This window comes from Pecten maximus, chromosome 9 (assembly GCF_902652985.1).
Source record: "Pecten maximus chromosome 9, xPecMax1.1, whole genome shotgun sequence".
In the NCBI taxonomy this organism is placed as follows: Eukaryota; Metazoa; Mollusca; class Bivalvia; order Pectinida; family Pectinidae; genus Pecten; species Pecten maximus.
Window position 1 is genome coordinate 27336034 of NC_047023.1, and position 13558 is coordinate 27349591.

Consider the following 13558-nt stretch of genomic DNA (forward strand, 5'->3'; position numbering starts at 1 on the left):
ACCATCATTTAGAGATACAATTTAGTCTTAAGTTAACTAAGTGTAGAATATAAAAAGATATTCCATAAAATCCCAAGCCATCTTGTATGGCTGTATAGGTATAAGTACCTTGCAAGAATGATGCTAGTGCTGTCGCTGGCTGAGCAGATCTGAGAGAGCCAGTCGAAATTCCGCGCCTTTATAAACTTTTGCAGCGACCACGTGATCGAATCTGACCAATCAGCGCTTGTCCGGCGCCGGACCATAATCTCGTCACCGGACAATAAAATCAATGTTGTAATAAAATACCAAAATAATTGCCGGTCGCCTGTCCGTTTGGCTTATAATAAATGTAGACATAAATTAATACTAGATAATGACTTGTCCGTCAGAAATTACACACTATGAAAGCTTTTGTAAACTTGTCCGGCACTTCGGTATACACAACTATTATAGTACCGGAAGTGCATCGATGCTACTAACATGAAACATAGTCCGCAGACTTTTCAATAAATAAACTCTGTTCGCTCTCACAACTCGATACCAGATTCTTCCAAATCACTTATACAATATATCTACTAATTATCTAAACTATTTAGAGAGTATTTATCGGTCCCTATCTTATAACATAGTCGTTACATCACTTCCTTCATCAACAAAGATGGCGCCGCGAATAGGACAACACACTCAGTCACGATGTTTAGCTTTACGATAATGTCCCTTCCGTGGTTCGGTGATCGTAATCCAAGGACGAAAATCCTGTATTTCAAGTACGTAACACATCCCGATAGTTCATTATGAACGAAAGTTTGTTTGATATGTGATTAAGTGTAGTTATCGAATCAATCCCACAGATTCCACTTCTGTTTTCCATAGGCAACGTCCTATCACGGTTGCAATGGTTTCCACACGATTATAGATACAAATTACAAAGTAAGCTAGCACTATTTCTAAAACTTCCCAACATTTCCCATGTACAATATTTGGGTAAACTAAGCTGTAAATAACGATCAGAATCTCACCTGACACACACATCGTAAATGGCCAAAATGATACTGGTATACATTTCAATATAAAGTCTTACATTTATTACAACTTCCCCCCTCCCAAGTCAAAAATACTCCCGGATTTTGGTTGATATATCTAAAAAGTTCATTATATTTTTCAATGTTTGTAATGTCATCCACGCGAGTAGACTGTTCCTCAATCACTGGCCCTCACAGTCGTAATGGTATCCCAGCCTCATCCAATGTTTTCACGATGTAATCTGTGGAAACTTCTCTCACAGATGAGGAAACTTCCACTTGGCGTAGAAAATGTAGCTGGTCTACGGTGGGTCTACTGGAGTGCACCAATCCCCTCAATACCTCATAGGTATAATACCTTGATTTTCTGGCTGGACCTTCAACCGGTGGGATATCAGTTCCTGGCAGTCCAAGCATGTTGTATCTATCGAGAAGGTCCCCTCGGCTGCGGGTTACGTCTATCTCAATGGAGTCACCTCTCTCCAGGGTCATGGCAGCGAATTCCCATGCCCGCAGCTTCTGGCCTGGTGTGAATGCCTTCCACTGAGATGGTGGCCACCGAACAGAGGAGATGGATACCTGCTCCTCAGCCCAAGCTCTCCTGGCTGGCGCAACGAGAGGCATGCACCCCGTCCTCAAGATCCGTTCAGCTCTCTTCCCATCTTCAGTTTGGGCTGGAAGTGACTGCAGTTCAACGGGTCGGCACTCCTTTGTCTTTGGCGGCTCCCTCATTGTTTGGTGTCCCTCATGACAGCCCTTCTTCTTTCCAGCACTGGCTGGCGGTGGTTGACAATCCAGTATCTGTGCCCCTCTGTCGATACTCAGGTCTAAGACCTGGCAGCTGGCTGTCTCCTCCGCCTGTCTCCGAGCAGCTGGCGGGCTCACAGTCCCGTCCCCACGCGCTCTCTGAGTGTCCTCATAGGGGGATGGACACTCAGGACGCTTTGCCACCGCATGACTTTTCCTCACTGTCTCCAGCTGCTTGCCCTCCTGAGTGGTGTCAGTGTCTCCCTCCGTCGTTGGCACTTCACAGTCCCCTTCATCCCCTCGCGCTCTCTGAGTGTCCTCATAGGGGGATGGACACTCAGGACGCTTTGTCAACGCTGGACCTTCCTTCACTGCCTCCAGTTGCTTGCCCTCCTGAATTGTGTCAGTGTCTCCCTCCGTCATTGGCACTTCACCGTCCCCTTCATCCCCTCGCGCTCTCTGAGTGTCCTCATAGGGGGATGGACACTCAGGACGCATGATGAGCTCTACTTCCGGAGCAGCTTCTCCAGCAGTCTCGTCTTTGCCATCCTTATCTGGAACCATCTTCTCTCTGGAGGTGGATTCCGAGCTTGGCTCCATTCTCCTCTTCTTTGGTGCTGGACTTAGGCATCGACGGCGAACGATTGGCAATGTTGTTTCCCCTTCCCAGACTGTCTTAATGGTCTTGTCAGCGATTCCAAGCACAGAAGACAACTTCATCTTGAGGGCAGACTGTGACCCCTTCAGGACCCGGCGGACTGGTGGTCTGGCTACGGTAGAGGGAACGGCGGTTGGGATCCTTCTTGCCAAGCTAGCAATGATGGATGCATTGGAAAGAGCCCTTTCCTCCAACTCGGCTGTCCAGAAGGTCCTCTGGTCTCTGGAATGAAATTCGACCCTGGCGTTCCTGCTGGTAAGTGATATGTGTCCAATCATAATATCAGGAAGCGGCATATCAGGTCTTGTTGGAGAGTACATCTGAGTGTCTTCATCATAGTCCGGAATGAACTGGCTCTCAGTTGAGGGCGATCGTAGTCGTCTACGAGATAACTCCCATCCAGACCGGAATGTTGACTGGGTCTTCTCAGTCTTCCTTACCTTCCGTAGCCAGTCGAGGACAGCCTCACGTGCCTGGACAGCCTCCGGTGCCTCCCATCTTGTGGGGCTAACAACCTTCAGGTAGTCATCCGCATGGACTGCCAGCCAAAACCCATTAGCCTCTGTCAAAAAGCTGTCCACTGTTGACCCAAGAGTTTTCCGATGTTTCTTCTGGCAGTGCGGCTGGAGGTCTGCTACCCTTCGGAAGGTCTTCTCCTCATCAAAACACCAAGGACAGATAACCCTGAGCACTGAATGAGGCGACGACATCAGGTGACTCTTCAACTCCCTATTTGACCTGAAGGAGGTGTGTGATGAGCACAGCCAGCAGTTGAAAACTTTTGTCACAGTCGATGTCATCTGAAGGCGAGATACAATCAAGCTATTAGCATTTTTTTTTATCATCATGAACTATCGCAATAATGCTGAGGTGGTATATCTTCAGGTAAGTATTGGATCTACGTTTTTTAACTAGCGGAACCGGCACATTTACATGGAGTGGACGAAGAGGAAGGCTGGTTATAACAATAATTCAGCAATACAGCTACATATTTTCAACAAAATCAAACGCGTGGCAATTCTTCAGTCTCTACTAGCTTCGAGCTTTACATGACTAAGTGCTCGGCTATCCAACGCAATTATGGACCTGCCGAGCCGGATGAGTCCTAACTGGGTGATCAAGCCAGTCGCACATCCATCGAGAGCTCTCTTCCCATCTAGCGTGCTTGCGTCACCTAGGCAAACAGTCAAAACTTCCGGGCTAGAACAGAATTCCACCTCATGCGTTAAGTACGGCGAGCTCAGCATGTAGCTGACTTCCATCCACATAAATACTGCAACTGCTTTACTCTGCTGTAGTAACCTCCCTCACCATCCTCTTCACCCACACGGGCAATGTGCGTCCTCTATACGGAAGCAGTCGGTCGATATGGTACAAGTTGGGTTGCTTCTTCGCTGACCTCTGGACCTTATACGTCGTATCATCTATCCTCTCCAGGATTACACAAGGACCCTTCCATGCACACGTCAGCTTCTTGCATACACCTTTCTTCTGTAAAGGTTCATACAACCACACAACTTGTCCAACATTCAACACATTCTTCTTGGCTCGTACATCGTATCGTCTTTTCTGATACTCGCTGCTTCGTTTCAATGTGTCTCGAGTCATCTCATGAGTCTTGCTTAGAGTCTTCTGTAGATTGTGTACGTATTCATTTTCATCAACATCATCTTCTCTCTGATTTTCAGGTTGCACGACAACAGCTTGCATAGGCATCACTACCTCTCGACCAAAAACCATCATGTTTGGAGTCTTGTGAGTGCTGCTGTGAACAGATGACCGATAGGCCATCATAACCTGGGGTAACAACTCATCCCATGTGGACTGTCTTTTCTCGCAGTACATTGTCAACATTGCTGTCAGTGTTCGATTGAAGCGTTCTACATTACCATTACTCTGTGGTCTCATACTTGTTGTTCTGGTTTTGTCTATTTTCAGGAGGCTACACATCTGTTGGAAAGTCTCGGATTCGAAGTTCCTTCCCTGATCCGAATGTATCTGGAGTGGCGTTCCAAATCTGCAAATAAATTCATTTACAAAGACCCTACAGACAGTAACAGCTTCTTGGTTCGGTAACGGGTATGCTTCTGTCCACTTAGTGAAACAGTCGCAAACAACTAGAATATACTTATTATTCTTGGTTGTCAAAGGCAATGGACCAAGAATATCGATTTCAATTCTCTCCATTGGTCCACCTGTTATGAATTGCCGCATTGGAGCATGTTTTGTGTTCTTTCCAGTTTTGCGAGCGAAGCATCCACATGTCCTACAATATTCCTCCACAGATGCTTTCATGTTTGGCCAGTAGAATGCTGTTTTTATTCTTTCCATGGTTTTCTCTACACCTAGATGACCAGCAGTTGGTAGATCATGATAATACTTCAGAACTTCCTGTTTCTTATCTTCAGGGACTATAAGTTGCAGATGAGATCCTCCATTGTCAGTCAACCACCTTCTGTATAGCATACCGAACCTAACCTCTAGTCGTTCCCATTGGCGCCACAGGCATTTTGCTTCACTTGATAAACCAGACACTCTACTCCATTCGGGTCTAGTTGCATCGGCCTCTTTGTCAACCATTATTGGCGATATCTTCGGATCCTGTAATTGAAGCTGGTGAATATGTTCTGGCTCCCAACCAGGTAGCAATGCTTGGTTCTGGATAGTCTCTTGAATTTGTTCTCTTCTACGTCCTCTGGTTACAACCTTAACATAGGTACACTCATCTTCATCATTGGGATCCTCGACACCAGGTTCATCATCTAAGTTTTGCTGACGTCGACAGGTATTACATGGGCGTCTAGATAGAGCATCGGCATTCAAGTGTTTCTGTCCGGGACGGTGTACTACAGTCAAGTTGTATGTCCCTAGTTCCTGTAACCATCGAGCTACCTGACCAGTGGGGTTTTTGAGGTTCCTCATCCATGTAACAGCTGCATTGTCTGTGCGAAGAAGTATTTCCTGCCCATACAGGTAACAATGGTAATTCTTAAGGGCGCAAACTACAGCCAGTAGCTCCTTCCTCGTGACACAGTAGCGCTGTTCATGATTGTTCATGGATTTACTGAAGTAAGATATAACTCTCTCCACGCCATCTTGGAGTTGGGAAAGAACTGCTCCAACTGCCTGATCACTTGCATCGGTGTCAAGGATGAATCCTATACCGGGGATTGGATATGATAGAATAGGCGGGGAGAGCAAGACTGCTTTAAGCTGCTGAAAGGCCGATTCGTGATCATCGTTCCAGTGATACTTTTGGTTCTTTTGACTGATCCGGTGTAAGGGACGGGCAAGGTTTGCAAAACCCTTAACAAAGCGGCGATAATAGCTGCACAGTCCCAGGAAACTGCGTACTTCTTTTGTGCTGGTGGGTCGTGGCCAAGTCTGAACTGCCTCTACCTTCGCTGGGTCTGTGTGTACTCCGGCCTCAGAGACTACATGGCCTAAAACTTGGATCTGTTTCTGAAAGAAATGGCACTTTGATGGTTTTAGCTTTAGGTTGGCATCAAGCAATCTTATAAAGACAAATTCGAGTCTCGTCAGAGTCTGTTCAAAACTGACTGCTGGTATAATGATGTCGTCCATGTACAGCAGGCAAATCTCCCACTGAAGTCCTCGCAAAACATCCTCAAGGAGTCGTTCAAATGTAGATGGTGAATTGGCCAGACCAAATGGCATTACCTTGAACTGGTACAATCCTTGACTGGTAGAAAATGCTGTTTTCTCTTTGTCTTCATCATGCATACCTATCTGCCAAAACCCAGAGTTCAAGTCCATACAACTAAACCATTTGGCGCCAGTGAGAGAGTCGAGACACTCGTCTATTCGGGGCAAAGGGTAGGCATCTTTTGCCGTCACATCATTCAGTTTACGATAATCCACACAGAATCGAGTAGTCCCGTCTTTCTTCGAAACTAGTACAATTGGTGAAGACCAAGCACTACTAGATGGCTCAATGACATTACGGTTTATCATTTTCTCCAACTCTGCTTTTTCGATATCTCGCTTACCAAGCGGTAGTCTGCGTGTCGGTTGCCGTATGGGATGGGCAGTTCCAGTATTGATTCTATGCTGAACTCTGTCTGTCCGGCCTAGGTCACTAGATGACCTTGAGAAAACATCACTGTATTTAGTCAGCAATAATGCCAATTGCCTCCTTTCATCTGCTGAAATATGAGCGGAGCTTCTCTCCAACAGGTCCGTTAAATGTGATGGGACTTCCTGGTCACTGGAACTGCTGTCGTTACATTCCGCATCGGTCACAGCCCTGACAACCTCTGGGATAGATTCCTCGTAGTAGGATTCACAAGTCCCCAGTCGCATGTTTGGGTACAGGGTTACAGGGCAGTTCTCTAAGTTCACAATAGTTACAGCCTTCCGCTCTGACCGAGTATCAACTATACCTGGAAGTAAAAGTATTGTTTGGTCGGATATACCCTCTGTTGTCATCTCGATGAGTCCAGCATCGGCTAAATGGGTTGAACCTGATATCGAAATCGGGACATAAGCACGTGAAAGAGGTGGAACTACGGTGGTCTCACTTGCCGAAACCTTGCATATCATCTGTGTTTCTCCGCCAAGCCAACAAGGGATGTCGTTGGTTTTTGTGCACAGCGCCAATTTCTTGTAGTCTATCCTAATAATATTTTTCAGCAGGAAATCTTGTCCAAGGATAGCTTCTCCATTTATGTCACAAACGGTAACCGGTGTTGGATAAATGGTATCGCCAATAAGAATCCCCAGCTCTGTACATCCTTGAACGGTGACCTCGTTACCGTTCACGTCTAACAGCTTACGCGAACTGGGGGTAAGGTTGAGATTTTCATTTACAGAGTTAAATATGGATGTCGGGATTAAAGTTGCTGTCGAGCCGGTGTCGATCAAAAAATTTACGGAAACACCGCAGATATATCCTTTTATGTATAACCCATTGTCCCATTTCTTATATGGTTCTCCAACATTTCCCAGCCACATCACACTTTCAATTCCGTCGGGCCTGTCCTCCGTCACACCTAGGCCCTCTGAGCGGACGGGTAGGAGTTTCCCTGGTTCTTTTGGCTATCATTTTGGTTCTGCCTATTATCCGGGCAATCCCTCATGAAATGGTTAGGGGACTGGCAGATGTAACAAGTCCTTTTACTATTCTGTTGTCTGGATTGTCCTGTACCTCCATATGACTTCTTATGATTGCTCTCTAGCTTCTCAAGACGTTCTTCAAGCCTCTTCAGCAAACTTTCAATGCCACTGGAGTTGTTTGTTGTGTCCGGTGGTGTACCATCCTGGGGGCGACGAACTTGCTCATTGACAGCTCGAACTGTTGACCTCTTCTTATCATCTTCTCCCAGTATCCCTTCATATCTCTCTACCACCTCCACAGCTTGCTCTACAGTCTTGCAATCTTTGTCAATACACCGACATTTCATCTCCAAAGAAATGCTCTTATAAAGTTGGTTCAAGGCTAGGGCTTCCTGGGCACTTGCACTAAGATTTGCGTATGCTCTTTGCGACATCTGTCGGAGGTCATCCCCAAGGGCAGCTATAGTTTCAGCTTGTTGACGTTTACGAGCCTCGAATCTTGACAGCCATCTATTCTGTTGTCTGGAGCTCCCAAAGCGTAGCTCTAACTTCTCAATAAGACCCTGATATCTCGTCCTGTCAGTTGCAGGCAAACTAATGTAGTAGGTTCGTGCTGGTCCACGAAGACATGTTGCTAAGGCCAATACTTTCTCATTGTTATCCCACCTCCCCAACTCAGCACATGCTTCAAAATGGGATATATACTCCTGCCAATCTTCTGTCCCCGTATACTTCTCAGGCTTCATTTGAATAGTCTTTCTTGGTTGGAAGCGCCCGATAGGCTCTAAAATGCGGTTTGGCTCTATGTAACCAGATGCTTCTTCAAATTCCTCAAGTTCTGCTGTCTCGTCATTGGCTATGTCATCGCGGTCACCTTGACCTTGCTCATCAGGTTCCGTTTCGTGTCGAAATACTATGTCGCGATCCGGTGAGTTGGCCATCATAAATTGATAGACTTGGTTAACTATAACATAACATTTAAATAACTAAATATATATATACAAGGGTTCCACTACACTAGCAAGTCGTCGAGGCGAGGTCCGTATCCTGGATATCATTGAGAATTATGACATCCCACTTCTGACACCATTTGTAACAGGAATGCCGATTCATTGATTTCCTCCAGGTAACTTCTCAAACACAACAGACAGAATTCTTTAAGTTCAAGTCGGTCAATTTATTAGCGAGGAGCATCTATACATTTGTACAACATTATATGGCCTTCCTCTTAATCTCACTCTCTCTCTAAGTCACTAGTGTAGTGGGAGATTGCTCGCGATAGCCCTACAGTGGCATACTATTAGAATATCGGACACGCCGGCTGGTCAGATGTACCACCTCAGTATATTATTAGTAAATGGGAGATAACCCATGAAATATTACATGTAAATAAAGTTGTTATACTGAAAACTTTACCATCATTTAGAGATACAATTTAGTCTTAAGTTAACTAAGTGTAGAATATAAAAAGATATTCCATAAAATCCCAAGCCATCTTGTATGGCTGTATAGGTATAAGTACCTTGCAAGAATGATGCTAGTGCTGTCGCTGGCTGAGCAGATCTGAGAGAGCCAGTCGAAATTCCGCGCCTTTATAAACTTTTGCAGCGACCACGTGATCGAATCTGACCAATCAGCGCTTGTCCGGCGCCGGACCATAATCTCGTCACCGGACAATAAAATCAATGTTGTAATAAAATACCAAAATAATTGCCGGTCGCCTGTCCGTTTGGCTTATAATAAATGTAGACATAAATTAATACTAGATAATGACTTGTCCGTCAGAAATTACACACTATGAAAGCTTTTGTAAACTTGTCCGGCACTTCGGTATACACAACTATTATAGTACCGGAAGTGCATCGATGCTACTAACATGAAACATAGTCCGCAGACTTTTCAATAAATAAACTCTGTTCGCTCTCACAACTCGATACCAGATTCTTCCAAATCACTTATACAATATATCTACTAATTATCTAAACTATTTAGAGAGTATTTATCGGTCCCTATCTTATAACATAGTCGTTACATCACTTCCTTCATCAACAAAGATGGCGCCGCGAATAGGACAACACACTCAGTCACGATGTTTAGCTTTACGATAATGTCCCTTCCGTGGTTCGGTGATCGTAATCCAAGGACGAAAATCCTGTATTTCAAGTACGTAACACATCCCGATAGTTCATTATGAACGAAAGTTTGTTTGATATGTGATTAAGTGTAGTTATCGAATCAATCCCACAGATTCCACTTCTGTTTTCCATAGGCAACGTCCTATCACGGTTGCAATGGTTTCCACACGATTATAGATACAAATTACAAAGTAAGCTAGCACTATTTCTAAAACTTCCCAACATTTCCCATGTACAATATTTGGGTAAACTAAGCTGTAAATAACGATCAGAATCTCACCTGACACACACATCGTAAATGGCCAAAATGATACTGGTATACATTTCAATATAAAGTCTTACATTTATTACATTATGTTCAAAATGTGGCATACACATGTACAACTTTAACATACACTGAACTTGTCCCTTTCACTAGTGTCAAGAAAATCCTTCAAATAATTCTTGAGAAAAAATGTGAAAAAAATGTCAGAATCACCAAACTGGGAGCTGGTAGCCATCTTGATAATCCAATCAAAATCAAAATATTAAGTGCACAGCTGTTAGAACTCCTGTTGAACGTTTCCAGAAAGTTTCAAGAAGTTCTTGAAAAATAGGGTAGCCATAACAAACTACAAATGTCACAAAATTCAAAATGGCTGCTGGCAGGCAGTGTAGTCACAATGAGACCCCATACTGAACAAGTTCATCAGGTTTGAAGAAGATCCTATTTAATAGTAGGTTTGAGGAATTGTGGAACTAGAATCGATTTTAGGACGGATTAATGGAATGGATCAATGACGAAAGGAGATTTGAAAGAACATTATCAAAGTGTCTTTTAGTTGTATCCAGTAAGAAATTTCAAATATCATATTAGATCTGGAATTTTCTTAAAATGACTTGATGAATGATTTCAAAAGGAGTTACTTGTGAAATTTTCTTGAATATTCATCATTAAATAATCGCCTAAATGTGTTTCCACAAGGAGATTTGGAATAGACACCAAAGTGGGCCGGCCAAAGATTTGTGATCTTAACACAGAGACATGTTAATAGTTATAATTCTCTACACATCAGATGTAGAAACAGACCACTCGTGGTAAAATGACCAAAGCCAGAAATATAGCTAGATCTCTTCCCATTAACATCAATGAGACATTAAGATTCCAGCAAAGGCAAGAATACTTTCTATAATATTTCAGGTCCCACCAGGGGCCTCTATTGCCTCCATTATTCCAATACCTTCCTCCTCCACACTTTCTAATGTATCATCTTGGTAACTCACATCCATATGGGCCGCAGCCCCGCCCTTTTTCCGCCTCCCCTTGCCACGTTTCCCTCCTCCTCCTCCTCCAGATCCACCACCTGAAATCTGCCCATCACTCTTGGTATCCTGCCCACTACCATCTCCTTTACCGTGTTCTCTCTGAAGTATTTTCACACCTTGTTTTTTTTCGCTTTCCTTCTGTTTTCTCAGTTCTTTTGCTTTCTCCTTCTCTGTAGCCACTGCTGTCATGTGAGCAGCATAGTTTGTGTAGGAGTCAGGTCTTTTCTCCATGATTTTGTCTATCACTTGAATATTCAGGATCTCTGGCACCATGTAAGGTTTCAGCCAGACCACCAGGGGTGTTGATCCGAATGTGTAGTGTGTTCTCTTGTGGTAAAACAGTATGCCATCAATCTATATAGAGAAAAATAAAAACATAAATCATTTTAAGTTTCTTTCTTCCTTAGAATATGAGTTGTGTTAACAATATATTCACTCACTTTTAAGATTAGGAATTATATCTCTGAAAAAAAAAAAAAAAATTCAATCCCCAGTTTTGTGTCTAGCTCCAAGGGGGAATATCACTCTATTTCTACATGTATCTCAGTGGTATATGGGTGTACACTACAATTTTCATGACAAATTTGATTCAAATTGATCAGTTGCATTTTTTTCTTTTATATTTTAATCGGATGAATTTCACATGACATAAGGTAAAAACAACTATTATATAGAATCATACCTCAAAGTTTGCAGTGTTTATAGCCAGGCCAATAGACTCTTGTGTGCAGACAAAGTTTGGTAATGCCACAAATTTAAACTGGAAGATAAAACAAACGAAATACAAGCATACATTTGATAATAGTTAACAATTAAGGGTTGAATACTGGGAAACTGAACAAAAATCCTTTCCATAGCAAACAAGAGAATGGACAGTTTTCTTTTTTTCATAACTTTGGCTTACTGGTTATATGCGATTAAGGCATGCACTTACTTTCATATACTTTTTGTCTCCACTAAACACACATTAAAACGCTAAAATAATCCACAAATATAATACAAATTTAATGTGTTCAACAGTTGGTCAGAAATATTGCAAAACTCATTAAAAGACCTTTAAACAAAAAGTCAGCCCATCTATTTGCACAATTTGAATGCCTAAATAGCTGAGATTGATTTCAACCAAACATGGTCGATATCCAGATTCTATGAGATTCGACATGTACAAATGTATCAAACATGGATAGCCAAGATTGGTGACAAATATATGTTGTACTTACAGGATTTTCATCAGATTTTATACCTAGATCTGGCTCTTCGGAGAACTTACTGTGCAGCCAGAAAAATCGGAACTCTGTCTGTAAGAAAGAACAAAATAATCATTTTCAATATCCAATACATCACAATTTAAAATCACTTTGTTTTCATGTCTTCCATCCATACTCTGCATGTGATATGGAAAATCATCAGTAAGAAAATGTAGGAAACTTTTCGTGTTTTAAAAGAACAGGATTGATTTTTAACTGAAGGCATCACACAAATTTCTCAGATGGATGGCCAAAATGGAACACATCATAAGTACAATTTTCTTTAATTTAAAGAGGCATTACATCTTTGAATAAAAGTTTAGGTCGTCAAAATTGAACTTACTGGAAAATATGTATTTTTTCCAAATAGTAAAAGTTTAATCTGTACATAAGGCAGTTTTACTATCAAGATAAACCAAAGTTCTTCGAGTATAAAGTCCTGAAAATTCTGAATTCGACCCAAAGTATCACTAATTACCACAAAAAAAAATAAGATATTTGTCTACACTACGCCTTTTTTCTGCTACATTTCAGCGTTAATTTCATTACTTATAGGCACAAACACTCATATAATCATAGTACGAACATAGATTTCATCAATAGAAATTGTGCATGTTTCTGATGTCCAAATGAAGGAATGCCCCTTTATTTATCATTTTTTTTTTACACAGGTAGTTTAAATTTGTCCCTCTTAATTGAACAGGCCAATTATGAAGCTGCCTTGTTTTCATACCACGGGTGTTTTTTCTAAATAATCGCCATATATGGTTTTCTTAACCTGTAACACAAGTGTATCATGGTGTGCACACTTTGGTGATTTTAATATTCACTGCTTTCCTACTGTATGATTTTATACCTGCCTTGGTATAACCATAGTTACTCACCATATGCCCTATCTTATAATGGGTGATATTTCAATTTTCAAATTTCAATGATTACACACAAAATAATGTTTATACTCATCTAAATACGAAGGTGATATTTAAATTTTACCTCTTTCATACACAGGGTACTGTAAATCACTTATATTTTGCGTGGGATTTATTTTCGCGTTAATTCGCGAGGAGAGTCAAACGCGAATTCAAATCCCTCGCGAATATTTGTATAAGAATGACAAAAGTACTAAGTGGCATCCATTTTGAATCTACCGTAATCTTTAGTTGGTGAGCAAACATCGCCGTTAAAGTAATAATAGAGTGATATATTATATACTTATATCAGAGTGTGTTTTTATATCACAAAACACCAAAATTTCACACACAAAACCGCCACTGAACACTGATATTGTGGTTGAACTTGGACTTAATTAACTTCTAGACGATGTTTTACATGTAGTTAATTAAAGTACAATAGGTACGGTCCCGAGGATCCCGGATGGTCACCCGG

The 13558-nt window shown here is 42.2% G+C and overlaps 1 protein-coding gene across 2 annotated transcripts in view; it reads right to left on the reverse strand.

Annotated features, from left to right (window-relative positions):
- Positions 1-13558, reverse strand: part of LOC117335093 — a 45394-nt gene that overhangs the window by 10464 nt on the left and 21372 nt on the right. For both annotated transcript variants that reach the window (XM_033895014.1, XM_033895015.1), the window contains exons 7-9: positions 12146-12223; positions 11608-11685; positions 10884-11279 (exon numbers count right to left, since the gene is read on the reverse strand). In XM_033895014.1, coding sequence (XP_033750905.1) covers positions 10884-11279; positions 11608-11685; positions 12146-12223 — 552 coding nt within the window. The remainder of the gene's footprint in view (positions 1-10883; positions 11280-11607; positions 11686-12145; positions 12224-13558) is intronic.